Below are 22280 nucleotides of genomic sequence, written 5' to 3'. Positions count from 1 at the left end.
AATAAAAAATTCGATATATTTTCACTTTTACGTTTTGGCTAACTCGCTCGCGAACCTGACGGAGATCCTGAGCAAGGATCGCTACGTTTTAGCTACGCTACCTTACGCTACATTCGCTACATTATGGCTAAAAATATGGATCTAAAGATGAAAGAAAAAAAAACCTATGTGGTGTGAATGGCAATGTTCCTCGCTGAAATGTGAAAAAACGGAATTACGTGCGAACGCATAACTGTAAGATTATGGCGGCAAAGTTAGAACATCACGTGATCGCTCTGAGCGAATCAGCGCACTGCTCTGCCATTCCGGTCATAATATTCCTCGCTGAAATGCGCTGAGGTAAAAATATGGTTAAAAAATATTATGAAATAAATTTTTAGGTCGACCATGTTCGTACCAGGCTCAATGGCCATGTTTGTGCCAAATATCAAGTTCGTGAGCCTCTCCGTTTTGGAGTCTATCGGCAACATTACACACACACACACACACACACACACACACACACACACACACACACACACACACACACACACACACACACACACACACACACACACACACACACACACACACACACACACACACACACTGTGTTATATATATATATATAGATAATATTGCACTCAGCATGTTATTATAATAGAGCAAACGTATATGGTTATGTCGTTATGTCGCTGTTTGTCGCTATGTTTATATGCGACGAAAACGTCTTCTTCAAATAAAATTACTGTAGTGAAAATGTATCAAAGTTGAACCCAGGAGTGATGCCAACTTAAACCGCAGAGGGGCGTCTATAAGACCTCGGACGTCCGCAACGCTGAGCCACTCCTGTGACATTTTACTATGACATGTAGTCTTGAATGGTACGTACCCGCACATATATTCTAGGCTTGCTTGCATCGACTAATATAATCGATCCTTCCTATATGATGCCAAGATCCTGATATCTATTGCATGATTGTATTTTACAGGATGATGCTACAGATCTGATTGTGATTAAACCCTACCTATGGGACAAAGTTGTGGACTTGGTTGATTTTCACAACATTTAATCACAATCAAGATCTATGGAAATGGCGGGACACAAGATGATCCATGTACCGACATTCAGCGCCGACCCACAAGCTGTGGATTCGGGCTCGGAGTTAACTCACTGGCTCAAGTCACTGGAGAACCAGTTCAGAGCCCAGGATACCGTTCCCACTGCTGAAACGAAACTGGACGTGCTGCAGACTAAAGTGGCCCACCACGTCTACAGGAGCATTGAACGATGTACGACGTACAATGCCGCGGTGGCAGAGCTAAAGCGAATTTACATTAAGAAACGGAGCGTGGTGTACACCAGGTATCTGTTCTCATCGCGGCGACAACAGCCCACTGAGTCCATCGATCGCTTCGCCCAGGAGCTGCGACAACTACTTGCGGACAGTACTCAAGAGGTACGCACTCACGAGCAAGTCCAGGATGATCTTGTCCGAGATGCTTTTGTCTCTGGGATCGGCTCTTCGACTCTTAGGCTAAGACTTTTGGAGACAGCTGACCTGACGTTCACGGAGGCTCTATGGGTGGCACACGTCTACACTGAGGCCCGGGAACAATCTACCGCCTATGACCACACACGGGTCGTTGCGGGGACTTCTCAACTCGCGCGACCGGAGAGGGCTACCGCCGAGGATACGGGAGCGGACTCGACCACGTTAGCGGAGCCCCTGGCCGCTCCCGAGGTGGACTCGGATTCCGGCTTGGCGGCAGCTACGGCGGCCAGGCCAAGGCCTGTACGAAATGCTACGTGTTACTTCTGTGGCAATCGACAGCATCCCAGGTCGGCGTGTCCGGCTCGGGAAGCAATATGCCATTTGTGTTCAACTAAAGGACATTTTGCAAAAGTCTGCCGAAAGACCACGCGGGGCACACGAACTCGCGCGACCTTGAATGGGCTTATCGCCGAGCCAACGGACCGAGCACAGAGCGGGGCGCCTCACCCGACTTTGATGAGCGGTCCTCCTCCTCGTGGGCCCCTGGCTGCACGCTCGACCTTGGTGAGATACATCGAGCCGCCAAAACAAATGGCGCGAACACGACCGACCGCGGAGCGACCGTCCTTGACTGGGATCCGAACGCCCTCCGAAGGCTACTCATACAATCGACAAGCTCCTGCTTTGACGTGGCAAACAATGCACGTGACACGAGCGCCATCCGACGGCAGCTCGTACGAACTACACGCTCTTGCTTCAGCACGTGAAACTACAGTTGGCTGCGATCCTTCTCGCGTGACACGAGCGCCATCTGACGGCAGCTCGTACGAACTACACGCTCTTGCTTCAGCACGTGAAACTACAGTTGGCTGCGATCCTTCTCGCGTGACACGAGCGCCATCTGACGGCAGCTCGTACGGACTACAAGCTCCTGCTTTGGCACGACCAACTATGCGTTTGACATGAGTGCCCTCCGGAGGCTGCTCAAACGACCGGAAAACTGCAGCCGGCGTGGGATCCACACGCGAGGCGCGATCTTCTCGCTCGGATGGCTCAATACCTGCCGGATCTTCCGGCCTTGCTCAGGCCATTATTCCACTCATGGTCGAAGGCATTTTTGCGCGGGCTTTAGTTGACACGGGGTCTACGGATAGTTTTATCGATCATCGACTGGTGCATAAACATGGGTGGCCGGTCCTCGGGTCAACACGGCGGATCTTTATGGCCTCCCAAGGGCTTAGGCTCAGCACAAAAGGGGAATGTCGATTGAAGCTTGTGATAAAGGGACGCATGTTTCCAGATGTACATCTCATGGTCTTACCTGCTTTATGTGCTGACATTCTGTTCGGACACGATTTTCTTAAACGACATGGACGTTTGGAAATGGAATTCGGTGCGACTGACACGCTTGCTGTGTGTGCACTCGCGAAAATGGAAATTGAGCCTCTTTCGCTGTTCCCCAACCTGACCACTGATTGCACTCCTGTAGCGGTAAAATCACGGCGCTACTCACGAGCAGACGCGCAATTCATTGCGGAAGAAACGGCCCAGCTCTTAAAGGAAGGTATCATAGAACCCAGCCGGTCACCGTGGCGGGCCCAGGTCTTCGTGGTGCGAAGTGAAGCGCATCGCCGACGCATGGTAATCGACTATTCACAGACGATTAATCGCTTTACACAGCTGGCCGCCTAGCCCTTACCGGGGATGGACGCGCTGGTACGACAGGTGGCCCAGTACTCAGTCTACAGCACTCTCGATCTGTGTAGTGCGTATCATCAGATCCCTATCTCTCGGGCTGATCGCATCTATACCGCCTTTGAATCGGGTCAAAGGTTATACCAGTTCACCCGACTACCTTTTGGGGTGACGAACGGGGTCGCCTGTTTTCAGAGGGCTATGGACGACCTCGTTACTAAGGAGAACTTGACGGATGTCTTTGTATATCTGGACAATCTTACGGTTTGTGGGTATGACCAGGGGCATTATGATGCTAATCTGAAGCGCTTCCTCGAGGTCGTGCAGAGGTATCGCCTAACCATGAATGAGGCTAAGTGTCGTTACTCTCTCCGCACGATAGATCTTCTGGGGTACACCGTGACCCATGGCTCTGTCGCTCCAGATAAGGAGCGTCTGCGACCTTTGCTCGATATGGCTCCGCCTAGCGATCGAGCTTCGCTGAAGCGTGCTCACGGGCTGTTCGCCCATTATTCTCAGTGGGTGAAAAGTTTATCCGCGAAGCTCCGCCCCCTTGTGGCCTGCGACACGTTCCCCATGAGCCCAGTCGCCTTGGCAGCCTTTGGGGGCCTTATAGGCCGGTCATTTTACGAATATACCCACCACAAATTGCAATAGTAATGAAACTTGGCATTTTTGCTTCTTTTGACCCATGTAATAACATAGTAAAAGTCAAGGAATAACGAGGCATTGGAACACATTCATTTCGAGCAACCACTTTTTGACAGTTATGCACGAAAATAAGCTAATAAAAATGGCACAAAATAATGCACTTAATTTGTTATTTCGTTCACATTCTCAAAAGATGTCAGAAATGTAAGTGTTTAAGAGTGTAAGACAGGCCTTATGCCCTGGTTTTACAATACATTTGACATGTAAAGGTATATATATTGAGATAATTGACATTTAAGGTAGCTTTATCCCAATAAAATTGAATTTTTTCGAAAATATACATATCAATGAATTTTGAAAGCTAATATAATGGTCTATCATATTCTTATATCAAATTAGATTTTACTCTAGTCTAATTAGGTGAACAAAGCCTAATTAGGTGAATAAAATTTAATTACACGAACAATGATCTCCATAGCAACGACTTTGGACCTTGGATACGGTCGCTTTTATATAACCAATCTCAAAAAGTGTGGTATCAAAAGATTCGGAATAGCCTATAGTGCAATCCAGCTGAGAACCAATCAGAAGCCTCAACCAGATAATCCCTGCCTCGCCTCGCCTCAACTGCCCGAACTGATGCGTCCTGTCTTTGTGTTCTGAAAAATCATACCAATTTTCTATCGTCCACCATCATCGAAAGCCAACCGGAGGGCAGTGACTTGCGTAAGGTTGTACTGCGCTTGGGAGGCTTCCACACGTTGATGAGCTTCTTGGGGAGTATTGGAAATATCATGTCAGGATCTGGACTGCGCTCTGTTCTGGAACTAGTGTATGCTGAGAACACTAACGCACATGCTCTCTGGCAAGGCATATGACCGAGCTATCCGTGGTCATCTCTTGGTTGATGCAGCACTGAACACTCTCCTCGCAGAAAGGGTACTTGGTACGCTAGTGCCTGCTTGTTCGCAGGCTCAGGATGATGGCCCTCAGGGCACTACAGGAGATGACGAACCAAGTGAAGACGCGATAATGCAAAGCATAGATGAGGCACAGGCAGCCATGGATCCGCATGATACCGAGGCAGGACAGACAGCCATGGATCCGCGTGATACCGAGTCAGGGCCGCAAAGTGTGGGAGCTGGCCCAGTTGACCTGTGTGAGCTACGAAACCTGTATGATTCATTGTTGAAGGGTGAGGGTTGCACTGAAGATATCCTTTCAGCCCCGGTTCTGGACTCTGTTCGTGACATCATGAATGTTGCTCGACAATCGAAGAAGGATCTGCGTACAGCACAGCTATGGCTGCAATACATGGACATGATAGACATTCTGAGGACATTCCTGAGGTCGGAACGCACTGGTGACTGGCGTCTGCACGTGCACGCTTTGCACGACATGTTGCCCTACCTAGCAGCTGCAGGCCACAATCTGTACACAAAATCTGTGTACATCTACCTGCAGCGACTGGCACAACTGTCTATTCAGCATCCGGAGGTCCACCATCAGTTCCAGAATGGATTTCACGTAGTGCGGCGTTCAGATCGGTACTGGGCCGGCTTGTCCACAGATCTTGTGATCGAGCAAGTGCTCATGAGAAGTGTGAAAACCACAGGGGGACTAACAAGGGGTCGTGGAATGAGCGAGCCGCAAAGGATCACGTGGCTGCTGTCCACCCCCATATGTGCAGAGGTCAACATGGCTTTGCAAGAGTACACATCAGTGCAGTATGGGACCAGTGACCAGCACAAAGAACAAAGCGCAGCTCGACAAGGACGGGACACAGATGACACGCACAAACTTATTCGCTACCTGTCATCAAAGGATCCCTTTGGAAACGATCCAACTCTGCAAAGCATTGACACTGGCATCACAGCTGGAGATTCGGTCAATGCTGACCAAGCAGCGTCAGTCGGCAGGAAGATCTTAGATGGAATGCTTGACAAAAAGGTTCTTGATCACACGTTCAAGAAGAAAGATCAGGTTGTGACTCTTGACACACGTTCATCATTGAAAACTGGCAGACAATCCGTTCTGATAGATCCACAACTGTTGTTCCAACGTCTGAGTACGGCAGGATCACGCTGTGATGACCTCAAAGATGTCTTCAAGTACGAACTAAGCAGTTTCCCACCAGCACTGTTTAAGACCACTGATATCCTGCTTGAGGCCGACAAGCCAGCGCTAGCCGACGCCATTTGGAAACAACTCCCCCTTGACGTTCGCAACACAGTGCTGCCACAGAATGTGCAATATGTTCTGGATGGTGGGGCATTGCTACACAGAATTCCTTGGAATTCTGGCGAGACATATGGAGGAATCGCCAGTCACTACGTGCGATATGTTGGAGACAGGTATGGTAACGCTGTCATAGTGTTCGATGGATATGTGAGCGCACCCTCCACCAAAGATGTAGCGCACAGCAGGCGCGTTCGATCTCACAGCAGTCCCCTTGTCAACTTCACAACGGACATGGTATGTACTATGAAGAAAGATGACTTCCTTGCCAACCAAACAAATAAACAACGTTTCATCAATCTACTGAGTGATGACCTTCAACGGCGGCACAACGCTGTTCATCATGCCAGGGCAGATGCAGATGTTCTCATAGTGGAGACAGCCATTGCATGTGCAAACACCAAGGACACCGTGATAGTTGGCGACGACACCGATCTTCTTGTTCTCCTTTGCAGTCGTGCAGGGCCCACATCTCACAACCTGTTCTTCCGACCTGAGCCTAAGCTGACGTCAAGGAGGCAAGCAAGATGTTGGAATATCGAGCAAGTGCAAAAGACACTTGGACGCAATGTTTGTGACAAGCTTCTTGTTGCACATGGACTCCTGGGTTGTGATACCACGTCAAGAATTTACTCGATTGGCAAATCAACAGCCTTGAAGAAGCTGAACTCCAGTGCGTATTTCTCCGAGCTTTTGGCAAACTTCAACACTCCTGGAGCGTCAAAAGAGGATGTCATGACAGCTGGAGAGAATGCCCTGGTTTGCTTGTATAATGCCCAGCCCGGGGAAACACTGGACATGCTGAGGCTTCAACGCTTCCACCAGAAGGTTTCAACAAGCACTGTCAGAGTTGAGCCTCGTACCCTGCCCCCTACATCAGCATCTGCAAAGCAACATTGCCTACGGGTGTATGTTCAGGTTCAGCAGTGGCAAGGAGTTGCCATGGATGCCAATGGTTGGGGATGGGCTATCCGTGACGAGAGAATGGTTCCCGTGATGACCGAGATGAAGCCTGCTCCAGATTACCTTCTAGATGCCATCCACTGTGGCTGCAAAACAGACTGCAGCACCCTACGATGCAGCTGTCGCAAGTACAGCCTGGAATGCTCTTACGCATGCAGTGAATGCAAAGGACTTCACTGTTCTAATGTGACCTTGTCAGAACCAGAAAGTGACCCAGAAGAAGAATAAGCTCTTAGGTTGGTGCTTGAATCGCAGTTCATTCAATTATTAAATAAAACACTTTTTTTTTTTTTCAATATTTTTTTTTTTTTTCCAATATTATTTTCAATATTATTTAACGATTTTTTTTGTATATATAGTACGATATGAACTTGTTCACATAAAGCCATTACATTGCAGGCCTCAGGGACATAAAATTGCAGGATCTCATAAGGATTTAGCACGGAAACAGTTTTTGGTCTGAAAAATTTATGCAGATTTTCGCTTAAAACCTTCTCTTAAAGATTGCAAAAATTGGAAATGTTCCAATGCTCCGATTCTCCTTGACTTTTAGTATGTCATTCTCCACTAAATTTGACATTGAAAAATGCATGTTTCATTACTATTGCAATTTGTGGTGGGTTCGACCCCAAAATGGCGTAGATTGACTGGACTATTAAGGCGGACATCGCTGGCGCCGCTGTGGTGACGATCGACGAGAGCGAATCTTTCGTCTTAGAAAGTGATGCCTCGGATCATGCGATAGCGGCGACACTCTCCCGGGGGGGGGGGGGGGGGGGGGGTGCCCTGTGGCTTTCTTTTCGCGGACTCTCACCTCCGCTGAGTGGAGGCATTCGTCTGTCGAAAAGGAAGCGTACGCGATCGTGGAGTCGATTCGGCAATGGCGACCGTACTTACTCGGGCGATGCATCCAAATCATCACGGACCAACAAAGCGTAGCGTTCATGTACGACACCTTACATGCTCAACGCATTAAGAATGAGAAAATCACTCGCTGGCGTATCGAACTCGCCGACTTCTGCTACACCATCAAATATCGCCCGGGGAAGGATAACCTGGTCGCCGACGCCTTATCGAGGCCGGCTACGTGCGCGGGTATCATAATTCTGGAGGGTCTGTGCACTTTGCACGGCACTATGTGTCATCCTGGGGTGACACGTTTCGCTCATTTTGTGCGTAGTGGTAATCTGCCGTACTCGATTGAGGACATCCGCCGGATATGCCACGACTGCACTATATGTGCGGAACTCAAACCGCGTTTTTACAACCCTCCCATGGGGACGCTGGTTAGGGCTACTAGACCGCGGGAGAGATTGGCAATGGATTTCAAAGGGCCGCTGCCGGTGTCGAGTAACTCTCGTTATCTGCTCACTATCGTTGATGAGTACTCGCGATACCCTTTTGCTTACACGTGCGTGGATATGACGGCTGCCATGGTCATACGGTGCCTGCAGAATATGTTTTCTATGTTTGGGTATCCGGCCTACGTGCATACCGATCGGGGTGCGGTGTTCCTGTCTCAGGAAGTGAGAGGTTACTTGCTCCAAAATAATGTCGCTTCCGAGTTACACCACACCGTACAGACCCCAGGCGAATGGGCAGGTCGAACGCTTCAATGGGATTATATGGAGGGCCGTCATGCTAAGCCTCAGGACCCTCGGCCGTGGCCTCGATAAATGGGCTTGGTCGCTACCTGCGGCGCTGAACTCGATCAGGGCTCTACTATGTACGGCCACCAACCAGACTCCTCACGAAAGACTGTTCCACCACCCTAGAAGCTCGGATCGTATCCGATCTTTACCCAGTTGGCTCGCTGAGCCAGGGCCGGCCTATCTCAAACGTGCGGTTCGCACAAGCAAGTACGACCCCTTAGTGGATAAGGTGCAGGTACTCCAGGCTAATCCCGAGCATGCTCGTGTGATGACGGCAGATGGACGCGAGTCCACCGTCTCCGTACGCCATCTAGCCCCATGTGGGGTCATCGACCCTCATTCGGGATATCGACGAACCGATCTACGAGTCTATGGACTCTCCCAAAGCTTTCTCTATGGAACATCTGTCGTCCCTTCCTTCGTCAAATACAACCCTGCCTGAAGGTTCTGAGGTGCCCCCTCCGACACCTGCCTCCAGCGGCTACTCCGAAGCAGGGGACTCCGGGCTTGGGGAGGCCGTACCCGGTAGTTTCCGGACACGTGCTGGCAGGGTAATTCGCCACCCTGACCGCTACGGATGGACCGACTGACATGGAATGATATCCCCAATCAATTAATGCTGCCGCACGCTCGATTCCTGCCTAGCGGCAGTGTAGTTCTCACGGCGGGGAGAATGTAGTGAAAATGTATCAAAGTTGAACCCAGGAGTGATGCCCACTTAAACCGCTGAGGGGTGTCTATAAGACCTCGGACGTCCGCGACGCTGAGCCACTCCTGTGACATTTTACTATGACATGTAGTCTTGAATGGTACGTACCCGCACATATATTCTAGGCTTGCTTGCATTGACTAATACTAGGGCATTGCCCGTACGTGGGTGCCCGTTCCTTGCCAAAAAAAAAAAAAAACGCTACCCGTACGCTCTACCCCGCCCGTACGCCCGTAAACAAAAAATAACAACGCTCTTCGCTTCCGCCCTTCGCTCTGACTGAATTGGGAGAAATAATGCGCATAAGAAATCGAATTACGTACCGTAATGGCGGTCAGCTCGTAACGCGCACACTGTCCGGAAGTTCGCATATCGCATATCTATCTATCTATCTATTAATGCCCATTTATTCAATTATCGCCAACGTATTTTGGCTTTTTGCAATTTAATCGCAAGGAAAAGTAGAAAGAGAAGAGGGAAAAAAAGAAAAGCCTTGCCTTGCTGCAAACAGCTGCTGCAAACAACAACAACATGGAAGGCTGCACTGTCCGGAAGTTGGCATATCGCAGTTACGATTATTTTAGTGTTAATGGCCAATTATTCAATTAGCGCCAACGTATTTTGGCTGTTTGCAATTTAATCGCAAGGAAAAGTAGAAAGAGAAGAGGGAAAAAAAGAAAAGCCTTGCATTAACGCATTAACGCTTGCATTGCATTAACGGTTCGGCACACGTGATAGCTCGCTGCTCTCTGATTGGTTGAAGCGTTTTTTGGACATAGCTCGGTAGGTACTTGTCCGATTAATTACAAACCTTGAAAAGGCACATCCTCGGGTCCCCAGCAATATACCTGGCAAGTTTCAAGTATATCGGACCCGTGGTTGTCGAGAAACAGCGGTCACAGACAAACACACAGACACACAGACACACAGACACACAGACACACAGACAGACACACAGAGATTGCTGGAATTATAGATAGATAATCGATCCTTCCTATATGATGCCAAGATCCTGATATCTATTGCATGATTGTATTTTACAGGATGATGCTAAAGATCTGATTGTGATTAAACCCTACCTATGGGACAAAGTTGTGGATTTGGTTGATTTTCACAACAATTACCACTAGTGGGGGGGGCCAATGTAGCAGATTGAAATGCCCGGTGAAATTGCTTGTTAATTTTTGGACACTGGTTGGGCTGTCTTTAGGGATGATATAAGTTCTAGAAAAAATATGTCTCCAATTGTTTCAAGTTCTTTATGGCGGCCATTTTGGATTTTCAAAATGGCGGATGTCGAAAACGTAAAATTCCATTATCTTGGCTTCTAAATGACCTAGAGTTTCGATTCTGGTGTCCAGTTGTACATTTTTGGGGATAGAGAATTGAATGAAACCTTCTTTAATAACCTACAAGGGATAAAAATAGGTTTTTATGGCACAGCCGAACCAGTGTCCAAAATCTAACTTAATGCACATCTATCTTAATTGTTATTTGTTATTTGTATGTTCCAGATTCGTGACCCTGAGCTATGATGGAGCCAAAAAGCAAGAAAACCAAGAAAGAAACTGATTTCACACTTTGCATTCAGTGCCAGGATCCCCAAGGTGCACTAGTGACTGAGCCAGCACTGGGCTCATATGCAAAGTTTCTCCAGTTCATCCAGGAGAGGGCACGATATGGTGATGCCGACTTCAAACAGATCAGCGAACGATTAAGCTGTTTCACTGCCACTGACTTGAGGAACAATAAAGCAAAGTGGCACCGGGCATGTTATGGATCTACATGCAACACTGCTCACCTGGAGCGTGCTAGAGTTCGCCACCAGAAAGCCTGCGAACATGGCGACACCCAGCATCTTCATAAGAGGTGTGGACGTCCTTCTTCTGCACCTGCCGCTGCAAGTACCTCAGGTTCTACGCAAGACGAGACTCTTCGCTTCACACGTTCATCATCAACTCCATTCAACAGAGACCTTTGTTTCTTCTGTCAAGAGGTCACTAAGGAAAGTGTACATGTTGTATGCACGTTCAACGCAGGTAAACAGCTGAAGAAAGCTGTTGAAGAAGGCAGCAACCACAAGTGGAAAGTTCAGCTGAGTGCTGCCATCAGTGCACATGATGCTCATGCGATCGACGTCAAGTATCATCTCCCATGCTGGGTGCAGAATGTCCAACGTGCTCCCAAGAGTGGGACATCAAGTGATGACAAAGAACACATACTGCAAGAAACTAATGTTATCAAAATAGCCGCAGACATTGAGTTTGTCAGCCTTGTTCGCTCTCTACTCCAAGCTGGTGAAATTCTCAACATGTCTGACCTGAAGTCGGTTTACTCCAGGATTCTTGACAATAATGGTGTGCACAATGTCCCATCACCTACTACCCAAGGCATGAAGGAGAAAATCAACTCTCACATTGATGACGTTCACTTCATGAAACCAAAACGTCGAAACGAGTCAGACTGTGTATTCTCCACTGCCGTGCGTGATGCAGCTGTCGAAGATGCAATGACGAAGACAAATGAAAAAAACATCGAACAACTGTTTGAGAGTGCCTCTGTTCTCCGCAGTGCCATTGCTTGTCAGAACAAGCACCCATGGCAATTTGAAGGAGAAATGAACACTGATGATGCTGAAAAGCATGTACCCAAAGTACTCTATGCTTTCCTCCGCTGGCTACTGGAAGGACCAGCCACGAGCATTGAGCCAGAGACTATGCGCTCAGCCACTATTCATCGAGATGTTATAACCATCAGTCAGAACATCATGTACGGCTACAAGTCAAAACGCCAAGTCACGTACAAACCCAAAGAGCCAGATGCACCATTCCGCCATCGCTTAGAATGGCCACAGCAGCTTGCCGTTGCCATTGTAGTCCATCAGTCCACCAGAAACAAGAAGCTTCTGGATTTCCTGCATGGGTTCGGTCTGTCTGTTGATTATAGTCGGATCTTGCGGTTGGAGACACAGCTGGCCAACTCAGTCATAGAGTCTACGACAGAACAGGGTGTATACTTTCCAAGAACCATGCGCTTAGGGACGTTTGTCTTCTTTGCAGTGGACAACAGTGACTTCAATGAAGACACACCTGATGGGAAGCGGACACTCCATGCTACAGCCTGGGCACTCTACCAACGACGGGAACATGCACCCTCCACAGATGAACATAGAACACTGACACTACATGACCGAAAGGCCAGACACCGCTCACTCAAGGTTCTGACTGCTCCAGACTTTGTTCCTTGCCAAGCACCAAACAAACAATCTGCCACAGGTACCACGTATAGCTTCAAGACACGGTCAAACCCAGATGTCACCAAGCCGTACTCTGCGACGGACACAGTGTGGCTACTTTCACGCACAATCATGCGAACAGCTGAAGCTGAGGACGTACAAGACGACATCATCCCACCAGATGACCAGCTGCAAGCTGCAGAACCCCAGCATGCTGACCCTGTTGGGTCACTCGTCCACGATCCAAAACAACCACCTGGCAGTAGGATCAAGCATCACGATATCCCAACTTGGACAGCCTACAACTCACTGCTCTCCTCTTCGAAGCCTCTGACAGAGGTCAACGCCCTGCCATTGGTAGCAGCACCAGCCCATGAATGGCAAACACTGATAACAGTCTTGAAACAGACACAGCAAATCAACTGCATGGTCATGGGTCCCGATAGGAAGACAGTGATCACCTTAGACATGGCCCTGTATGAGCGAGCCAAACAGCTGGAGATGACCAGAGATGACTGCAAAGGCAAGTGGGTACTGCGACTAGGGGAGATGCACACTGTGATGGCTGCACTGAGGGCTGCTGGGAATGCCATAGAGGACAGTGGTCTTGACGAGGCTTGGTCTGAGGCTGATATCTATGGCCCAACAACGACCAGACAAATACTGGAAGCCAAGCACATGAAGAGGGCTTTGGAGGCCCACATCACCACTGTCCAAGCCCTCTTCGACCTCTATGTGGACGAATTCTTCCAAGAGCATCCCCATCTGAGGGGCCCATGTACCCAGTCAGCACAACAGGTTGCCCAGAGCTGTCATCTACACAACCGAGAGGAGATGACAAGCGCGCAGAACAACATGCTAGCTGTCCTCGAGTCAAACGAAGTCCTGGAGGCCATGGCAAAGTTTGATGAGAGGAAAGAAGCCAAGAGTCCACTGTTCAAGTTTGTGCGACGCTACATGCGGATGATAATGCTGATATACACATTCATCCGTGCCACCCGTGATGGACAATTTGAGCTTCACCTGTCTTCACTGGATGAGATGTGCATATACTTCTTTGCACATGACAAACAGAAATATGCCAGGCTGACTCCCCGGTACCTTGCAGAGATGAAGGCCCTGAAGATGACAGATCCAGGGATCTACCAAGAGTTCATGGATGGGAACTTCAGTGTCCATAAGAATGAAATCCCCTTCTGTGCTGTAGGTGTGGACCATGCACTGGAGCACATCAACAGGATCATGAAGGTGACAGGGGGTATTGTGGGCATTACCCAGAATGCCAGTGCCCGCGAAAGGTTCTTTCTGACAGCACCAGAGCTGAGTAGGCTTGCTGAAGAAGCCCGTCAGATGGCTGGCTCACAATCAGCTACACGCAAGGAGCACCACGACCTATCAACCACAGTCTGGGCTCGGCAGGAAGACAGCATTCGTCGACTGAAGAATGTGATCAGAGAGTCCATGAATCCCATGACGCATGAGGGTGAAGACCTGACGACTATCATCACCAAGGTGGTGATGCCAGCTGAAGTACAGAAGGATGTCTGCAACCAAGATGAGATTGGTCAGAAAGCGTATAACACGTTTGTTGCAGAGCGCATCAACACAAATGAAATCAACCTTTGGGCCAGAATGGGAAAGGTCAAACTGAAGATGTGGAAGAGTGCCAGGAAAGCTGTGAAGCACAAACTGGCAGACAAGGTTGTAGAGCTGAAAGACGACAGGTCACTGTTTGCGCGCATGCTGATCGTGGCCCGCTCACGACCAGAGATCAACTTGAAGGATGCCATAGGTCAATATGAATTCACCGCGCTTCCACGAACCCTCTTTGCAATGGCTGGGACACTACTACCATGCACAGACAAAAGCAAGCTCATGGGCATCCTAGAAGATCTACCCAAGAAGTCAACTGGCACTGGTCAGCAGCCAGACGACGACAATCCTGAACATACTCCACCCCCTCCCAAGAAGGTGACTGTCATAGACGGCATGGCATTAGTGCAAGCAATGGGTAAGCCACAATGGGTCAAAACATGTGCCCAGTGGGCTGGCCATTTCAATGCAACACTGGACTGCAAGACCAACGGGTATGATGAAGTCCACCTCGTGTTTGACCGATATGATCTGCCAAATTCACTGAAAGAGGCCACACGGGAGAGGCGCCAAGGTGGCAAGCCGCCCACTGCTTACCACGTTCAAGACAGCACCCCGATTGGGAAACTGACAGCAAAACAGTTCCTGTCGCACACCAACACCAAAGATGAGCTAACTGTCTATCTGGCAAAGAAAGCTCTGTGTCACTTTGAGGGGACTACCAAGGTCTTCATCGTCACTTCAAGGCAGGATGTCTTCTCCAACTGCATGGATGTACAGCATCTCCGTAGCTCCCAGGAGGAGGCTGATACGAGGATCTTTCTTCACAGTCTAGATGCCGTCCGAAGAGGTGCAACACAGCTGTACATTCAGTCACCTGATACTGATGTATTCATCCTAGCACTCCACCGGTACCATGAACTATGCAAAGACACATACTTCATCACGGGTGTGGGGAACAAGAAGAGGCAAATCTCACTGGAACCAATAGTACATGAACTTGGTGTCAGGAAGGCTGCAGCCCTACCAGGATTCCATGCATTCACGGGAGCAGACCAGACTGGTCGGTTTGCCGGCAAGGGAAAGCTCACATGTTGGCAAGCCCTCAATAGGTGCTCTGTTGAGGTGGTATCTGCGTTTCATGACCTTGGGGCCTCTGAGGAGCTGAGAGCTGACACAGAAAGTGACATTGAGGCATTTGTATGCCAGCTGTATGAGCCTCGTACTACAGTTGTGGATGTGGGCAAGCTGAGGTGGAGACTGTTTACCAAGAAACAGCTAGAGGCACAGAAGCTGCCACCAACACGGGGAGCTTTACATGAAGCCATTGCTCGTGCACATTTCCAGGCCATGGTGTGGCATCAGGCTGATGTACCGGACCCCCAGCTTCCACAACCAACAGAACATGGATGGAGAGCAGAAGGAGATCAGCTGGTGCCCATCACAACCAAGGACCCTCCAGCCCCAGCTGCCATCACACATCTAATCAAATGTAACTGCAAGAAGACCCAATGCATGTCTCACTGCTCATGCAGGTCTCAGCATCTCAACTGTTCTGAGATGTGTATGTGTGGGGCAGATGAAGAGGTGTGTGGTAACACGGGTCAGGAGCGCCCCATGGGAATCGATAACACTGATGATGAGGAGGATGGAGATCCTTCAATGTAACAATGAACACTGCCAACTAAAAATATTGCACAAAGACATTATAAGTGTACATTTGAACACTAAAGTCCAGCCTTTATGTGATTTAGAAGTGAAAATGATGGAAAAAAAATATATATATGTGTTGGCATAAGTGCGTGAAAATCCAAGATGGCTGCCATAAGAACCCTTTTGATCATATGTAGGTGTATAAATGTGTGTTTATTGGATTAAGTATCCGCAAATATGTACATTTGGACACCAAAATTAACACTCTAGGTCATTTAGAAGCCAAGATAATGACAATTTCGGTTTTCAACAAACGCCATTTTGATAATCCAAAATGGCCGCTATAAAGAACTTGAAAAAAATGGAGACATATTTTTTCTACAACTTCTATCATCCCTAAAGACAACCCAACCAGTGTCCACAAATTAACATTTGAATTCAACAGGAAAACATTGGCCCCCCCACTACACCCTCTTAATTGCGTTAAGACTGCTGAGACCTCTTAGACCTTTGATGACCCTTTAATTCCCCCAAGACCCTTCAGACCACCAAGACCCCTGAAGACCCAAAATGGGGAGGGGAGGGGGGAGGTGAAGGGGGGATGAGGGAGGGGGTAAGGGAGGGAGGAGGGGGATGGGAAGGGGGGAAGGGGGATGTGGGAGAAGGGAGGGGGGGGAGGGAGGGGGATGGGGGAAAGGGGAGCGGAGCGGGAGGCAGGAGAGGAAGGGGGTTCATATATATTGTAACGGATTTGAGAATCCTGTATAATTGTTGTAAATATCACCCTCTGTAAATGTAGTGAATCTGTGTAAAAAACCCCATAATGGTAAAGGTCAAAGGTCGTCCCCATTAGTTAATTCATCGCATACACCTAGCCAATCTTAGAGCCTCTAAATAGTTATTCCCTTATTATGTGTTCCAGTTTAAGACTCTGTTGCCCAGTAATTGACACTCCATTGCACCGAATCAAATAAGGATAGCTCCCCTTCAATAATTACATTTCCCAACCAAACTCTCCCTCTCTGGGTAAAGCAGCTTGACAAGTGTGGGGTGCGCGCCCCCTCAACTGCCCTGGCTTTGGAAGCGGCGTTCGCCGTTATGCTGAATATGTGCTCCGTGCTCTGTTGGACAGGAAGGGCGGGGTCGCCGGGAAGAGGCAAGCCCAGGGCGCGCCACGAGGGGCGGGGCTGTTCAGCCCCATGCCCAAATAAGGATACAAGCCCGTGGCTCGCCACGAGGGGCGGGCTGTTCAGCCCCATGCCCAAATAAGGTAGCAAGACTGTGGCATTGCCATACAAGGCAACGAAGCAGAGCACGGGGGAGGGCGGTACCCAAAGAGAGGGGGGCGTGTCACACCCGCGTTGGAGGTATGAGACAAGCGTGCGACGATCGCGCAAGAGAGAGAACGAGAGGACCGGAGCAGATGACCAAAAGAGCCCGAGGCGTGTCAAGGAAAGAACGAGCCCTGCCGCGTGGAACGACCAGGATACGTGTGCTGCCGCCGCCCTGCTCGCTCACAGCCCGGAAAGGACCTGCTTGCTGTGCGCCCTGCTCAACCTTCCAGGCTTGTGGTTCTACCTTCCTCTCCCTCCTGCCATTCGTTCCTGCCATCATCCCCCGTGTGAGTCTGTCTTTGTTCTGTCCTGGGTTAAGTAAGACTGTATAGTATAAGCTAGTATTTGCACTGTGTCCTTCTGATTCTTCCATTTCCTTGTATATTACTTTGATTGCTTTTCTTCCTTGAGTTGTGTGTAAATAGTAATAAATCCCTGTTCTTCCTACCTTGTCTTCTTATTCACATTCGGTCGCTTTAGAGGTTTCCAAATTGAGTGTACGTGGCGCGATTCGGCCAACGAATATGAATCGGGTTTAGCCTCTTTGATAAACGGCTCACGCCGCAGTTCGCTTCGCTCGGCGCAACCAATCCATTATGCTGCGGCCGTGAGCGGGGGTGTTTCCTTGCGTACCGGGAGGCGCTGGTATTTAGGTCATAGGACAGTTGGGCCTAATACCCTACCCAGCGCTGACCGGGCGTGATGTCATACCCCAGGACCACGTCGGTCAGTCATAGACGAGGGGATTAATCCCCCCTCGATAAGGGGGAAGAGGCCGACGTTGGGTTCCGTAACAATATGCTGGTGGGTGAATGTGGCGCACGTTTCTGAGTTTAGTGTGATGCCGATCAGGAAGAAGTAGAAGCCGTACTACCAAATTTGTACACTTCCTGAATTGTTTGATTTATTTGTATTCAAATGTCTGTTGATTGTTTTGTATTTATTTACGTGAATGTGTACTTGTATATAACTGTCAATAATTTAAGAAGGCTTAGGCACAAATCGAGCGATTTTTTTTAACTCCAAAAAAACGATCTTTTTTGTTTAAAAAAAAATTTTTTTTGGCCGAAAAAACTCCCAGGCTCTCACTCATGAACCTCTTAAAGTTTGACGAAGGTCTGTTCAGCCAACTCTGAGAAAAATGGTGACACAGACAGACAGAGATCTCTATTATATAGTAGATCGGCAAGAGACAAAGGAAACCCTTTACAACCCTTGAGAATTACCATTTAAAACCCTTTAGAAACCATTAGAATTAACCTTCAGAACCCTCTAGAATTAAACACGGTGGATTAGAAAAGTTCTTCATTTTTGATGGACGGATGGAAGGAAGGACATAACCAAATATTGAAGCGGCTTCACCGCTTAAATATCCGGATGTTTCCTGGTGTTGATGCAGTGTCTTCTACACCACCGTATTTAAAACGTTACATGGGTTATTCGTGCCTATTGTTTGTGTTCTTTATGATATCCTTCAAAAGTGTTTGAATTATTTTCAATTTTGTTTTTACTGCTGGACAGGCAGACAGAGTAAAAAATATTATCTCACTCCTCTCAGCATGTGCGATCGGGATGAATTCAGAGTTGAAGTACTAAGCCCAGGTTTGTTTTCCGATCCATGGTCAAAATATAACATTCAATTGAAATCAAGTTGACCCTTGATCATAAACTGCCGTTTGTAAACACACTGACAGAGAGAAGTTAACCAATTGCTTAACCTCACTTTTCTCTTCACGTGTGCGGGGTATTCATGGTTTCCAAAAACATCCTGCCTTATTCTCTCCTGTAATGTTTTTCTAAAATCACCAAGATTCGTTACTCAAATTGTGGCTCCCACGACTTTTGCTTCCAATCCCAAAATCATTGACATGCCTGATGCCCAGATGTTATGGGATGCGTGTGCCGAATATGAAAGGAATGAATCAAGCCATTTTTGACAAAATTATTCGTATGACACACCCAAAAGACAAGCCTCAGCCAGGCTGAAGCTGGGTTGGGGGCTAATAATTTTTCCCATTGTATGCACCATCATATTCACCTCCAATTCTAGTTACAATTCCATCTAACATACGAGGTGTGGGCCACGCCCTTCTTCTCCGGCTTGACCACGTGCGTAATGGAGTTTGGGGCGATGTGGAGCCAGTAAACACAGCCCCATGCAATGGCGGTGAACGCCGCATTACTGGCACTTTTTAGGAGGCCATTGGGGATATTGAAAGGGATCTGTCTTATTTGATTGATGCAACGTAGAGTCAACTTATATACCCTTATGTTTCCCTTGTGTTTTATACCTCTCCCCCCCCCCCCCTCCCCCTCCCATGCCTCCTGCCCCCAAGCCCTCTCCCTCCCACACTTCTCCCTGCTCTCAAATGTTGTGGTTGTGTGCTTCCCCTTCTCTCCCCATCTTGTCTTCCGCTCCCTCTTTTTGTATATTTTGTTTGTCTGGTTGATTTGTTTGTGAAATAAATGTTAGCTCTTTCACGAGCCTCGATTCAGTATACAAAAAAAAAAAAAGGCTTTTCCATGTACAGGTTGTTTACAGATGTTTCAAGTTTGGAGGGTGTGCCAATAAGAAAAGCCAATAATCCCAGCGAATGTCAAACGAGAAAGGCCGTTCTGATAATGAAAAAGCAAACAAAGCATGTGCACACCACATTGCAAATACCCAATCACGACATGACCTGCACAAGAAGAATACGGTATTTGACCTTGCGTTTTTGCCTTTCACCTCCATCCATTTGATGTCAGCATTTTTTTTTTAACGAATGTGGGAAAACATCCGCGTATCATTGAATGAGCTTCCCTCATTCAATCTCTCTCCTTGGTTCTCATTTTGTATTTTGACTTCACAAAAAACTGAATTGGAACTCATAAGTTGAAGTAAAACAAAAGGAAAGCAAAAAACCTCTTGAAATAACAAGCCCCACACTATTTTGATGACAATACATCAACCAAACAATGTTCAGCCGATATTCATGAATAATGAAAATGCAAACATTAAGGGGGCAGGGTTAGTCATTGCCTTGAAACCCTGCCCTACCTTGAAGGACTTGGGGAGGCAGAGGAACGGCTTGAATTGGATGAAAAAGACGAACCAGAGTGTGATGGTCGACGTGACTGGCTGCGAGACGAGCCCGAGAAAGAACTTGAACGAGACGACCTGGAAAAGAAAAAGGTAAAAGACATGCTTGCTGAAGATCCCACAACATCTGTATTGCAGCAGGTAACCACCACCACCCCACATTAACAGCACACGTGTAAACAGATGGAAAGGAAGCATTGTGCTTTGGTAAACTTATGATGAAAACATATAAAACTGATTTCAGCTCCTCAACATCTTAAAAACAAGAAAGAGCAATCAGAGATTGCAAACCCTCACCAGGATGTATTTTCAGTGGTTTTTAAGGCTTGTGTGTTCAAACAAATATGGCGGCCGATCCACGTGACCGATGACGTCATTATTTTTTTTCTAAACTACTTCATTCTTAGATTATGCTCAAGAAATTTCATCTTGATAGGATGAAGTTTTGTACTTGTCGAATTATGATGTCATAATGGAGGCACCTATGACATCATTAACATTTTAATTCCCCCATGGAGAGTTCTTTACAATGACACATGTCTCAATTTTTTCTATTCAGCGCTTTCGGAGATATAGAGGTGCAAAGTTTTTCGGTTTTTCCAAGATGGCGGCCGAACCACGTGATCTATGACGTCATAATTATTATCAAAAATTATACAGGTGGAGTTGCACCTATGGTGAAAATTTCCTTTCAATCAGACCAATGGTTGCATAGAAAATCATATTTATTCTGTGCGGACAAACAGACTCAAATGCAAACAGACAAACAGACCCTCGCCTCTGGCGAGGGTAATAAACAATAAATTGGAGACAAGAGTGAAAAATTATGGAGATGGTAAAAGGTTAAATAAAAGAGAGATGCATCCCAATAGCATTGGGTTTCTTGTTTAAGTTAGTGCTTGGTAGGGGCGTTCATCTGTAGGATACGCTGTGCGTTTTGGAGATGCATTTAAGTTTATAGCTGGGCTTGGGGGTTACACACTTGAAACACACTTACTATAGTAAGTATATATAAACATATATAAACTACATATATAAACTATATATAAACACACTTACACACTTACTATAAACACACTTATTCCACACTTAATCAAATCGATTCTTATATAAACCTAATGATGAGCCACTTCCAAATCTTGCCCTACCCCTCCTCCCCCCTGTTCTGTATCTGATGCTCCCCCTTCCTCTTCATTAACGGTATGGACCTCAAACATCCGGGGCCTTCGTTCAAACTTAACTGATCTCTCCATACAGGTTGCTTCTGTCAAACCAGACGTGATCTGCTTAACAGAAACTTTCCTCCTTTATGATGTCTCTGATTCCATAGTATCTCTCCCGGGCTACTCCCTCCTCCGGTATGATAGACCTGAGCCTCGTCCTGGAGGCGGGGTTGCTATCTTTATCAAAAACTCTCTTCCTCACTCGCCCTGCACTGCACTCTCTCCACCTCACCCCCAGGAATACCTCTGGCTACGGCTTCCCATTCGCTCCCACCTCTTGTTCATATGTGTGAGTAGTGTAATAATGTTGCTTCTGGGACACCTCCGTTTAACATGGGAAATCCCTATCTAATGTCATTTACCCCCTTGTCTTTTTCAAAAATCATAAACACCTCTATTTCTCCCACCCTCATCTTTATGAACCTTTTGTCTGTAGTACCTATCCTTAATGTTGTTCATTAGACCACTCAAACACTACAAATATTTGTTTTCTCTTATAGACCTATCATCCTTCTTCTACATATCATCTGGCAGATTAATCTTTGACCCACTCAAACATTGACCCATTCACTTCCATATTAATTCTTTCCCTCCCTCATTGCCCCTAAACACCTATATTTCTCTCACCCTGTTCTTTACGAACCTTCTAACCTTTTGACATGTTATCCTTATTCATTAGACCACTTAAACACCTGTGATCCTTCTGACCTCATGGACCTTTTAACCTTTTACTCTTAATATCATCTGGTGAATATAACCCACTCAAACAACGACCCT

General features: G+C 47.5%; 1 protein-coding gene across 1 annotated transcript in view; it reads right to left on the bottom strand.

The window, feature by feature from the left end:
* Positions 1–19795: 19795 nt before the first annotated feature.
* Positions 19796–22280, bottom strand: part of LOC137430182 (uncharacterized) — a 66579-nt gene continuing 64094 nt past the window's right edge. The window contains exons 12-13 of the mRNA XM_078781062.1: positions 20239–20358; positions 19796–19814 (exon numbers count right to left, since the gene is read on the bottom strand). Coding sequence (XP_078637188.1) covers positions 19796–19814; positions 20239–20358 — 139 coding nt within the window. The remainder of the gene's footprint in view (positions 19815–20238; positions 20359–22280) is intronic.

Source organism: Myxine glutinosa, chromosome 6 (assembly GCF_964187855.1).
Source record: "Myxine glutinosa chromosome 6, kmMyxGlut1.1, whole genome shotgun sequence".
Lineage (NCBI taxonomy): Eukaryota > Metazoa > Chordata > Myxini > Myxiniformes > Myxinidae > Myxine > Myxine glutinosa.
Note: the sequence above shows the minus strand (reverse complement) of the source record. Positions and strands in the feature narration are given on the sequence as shown.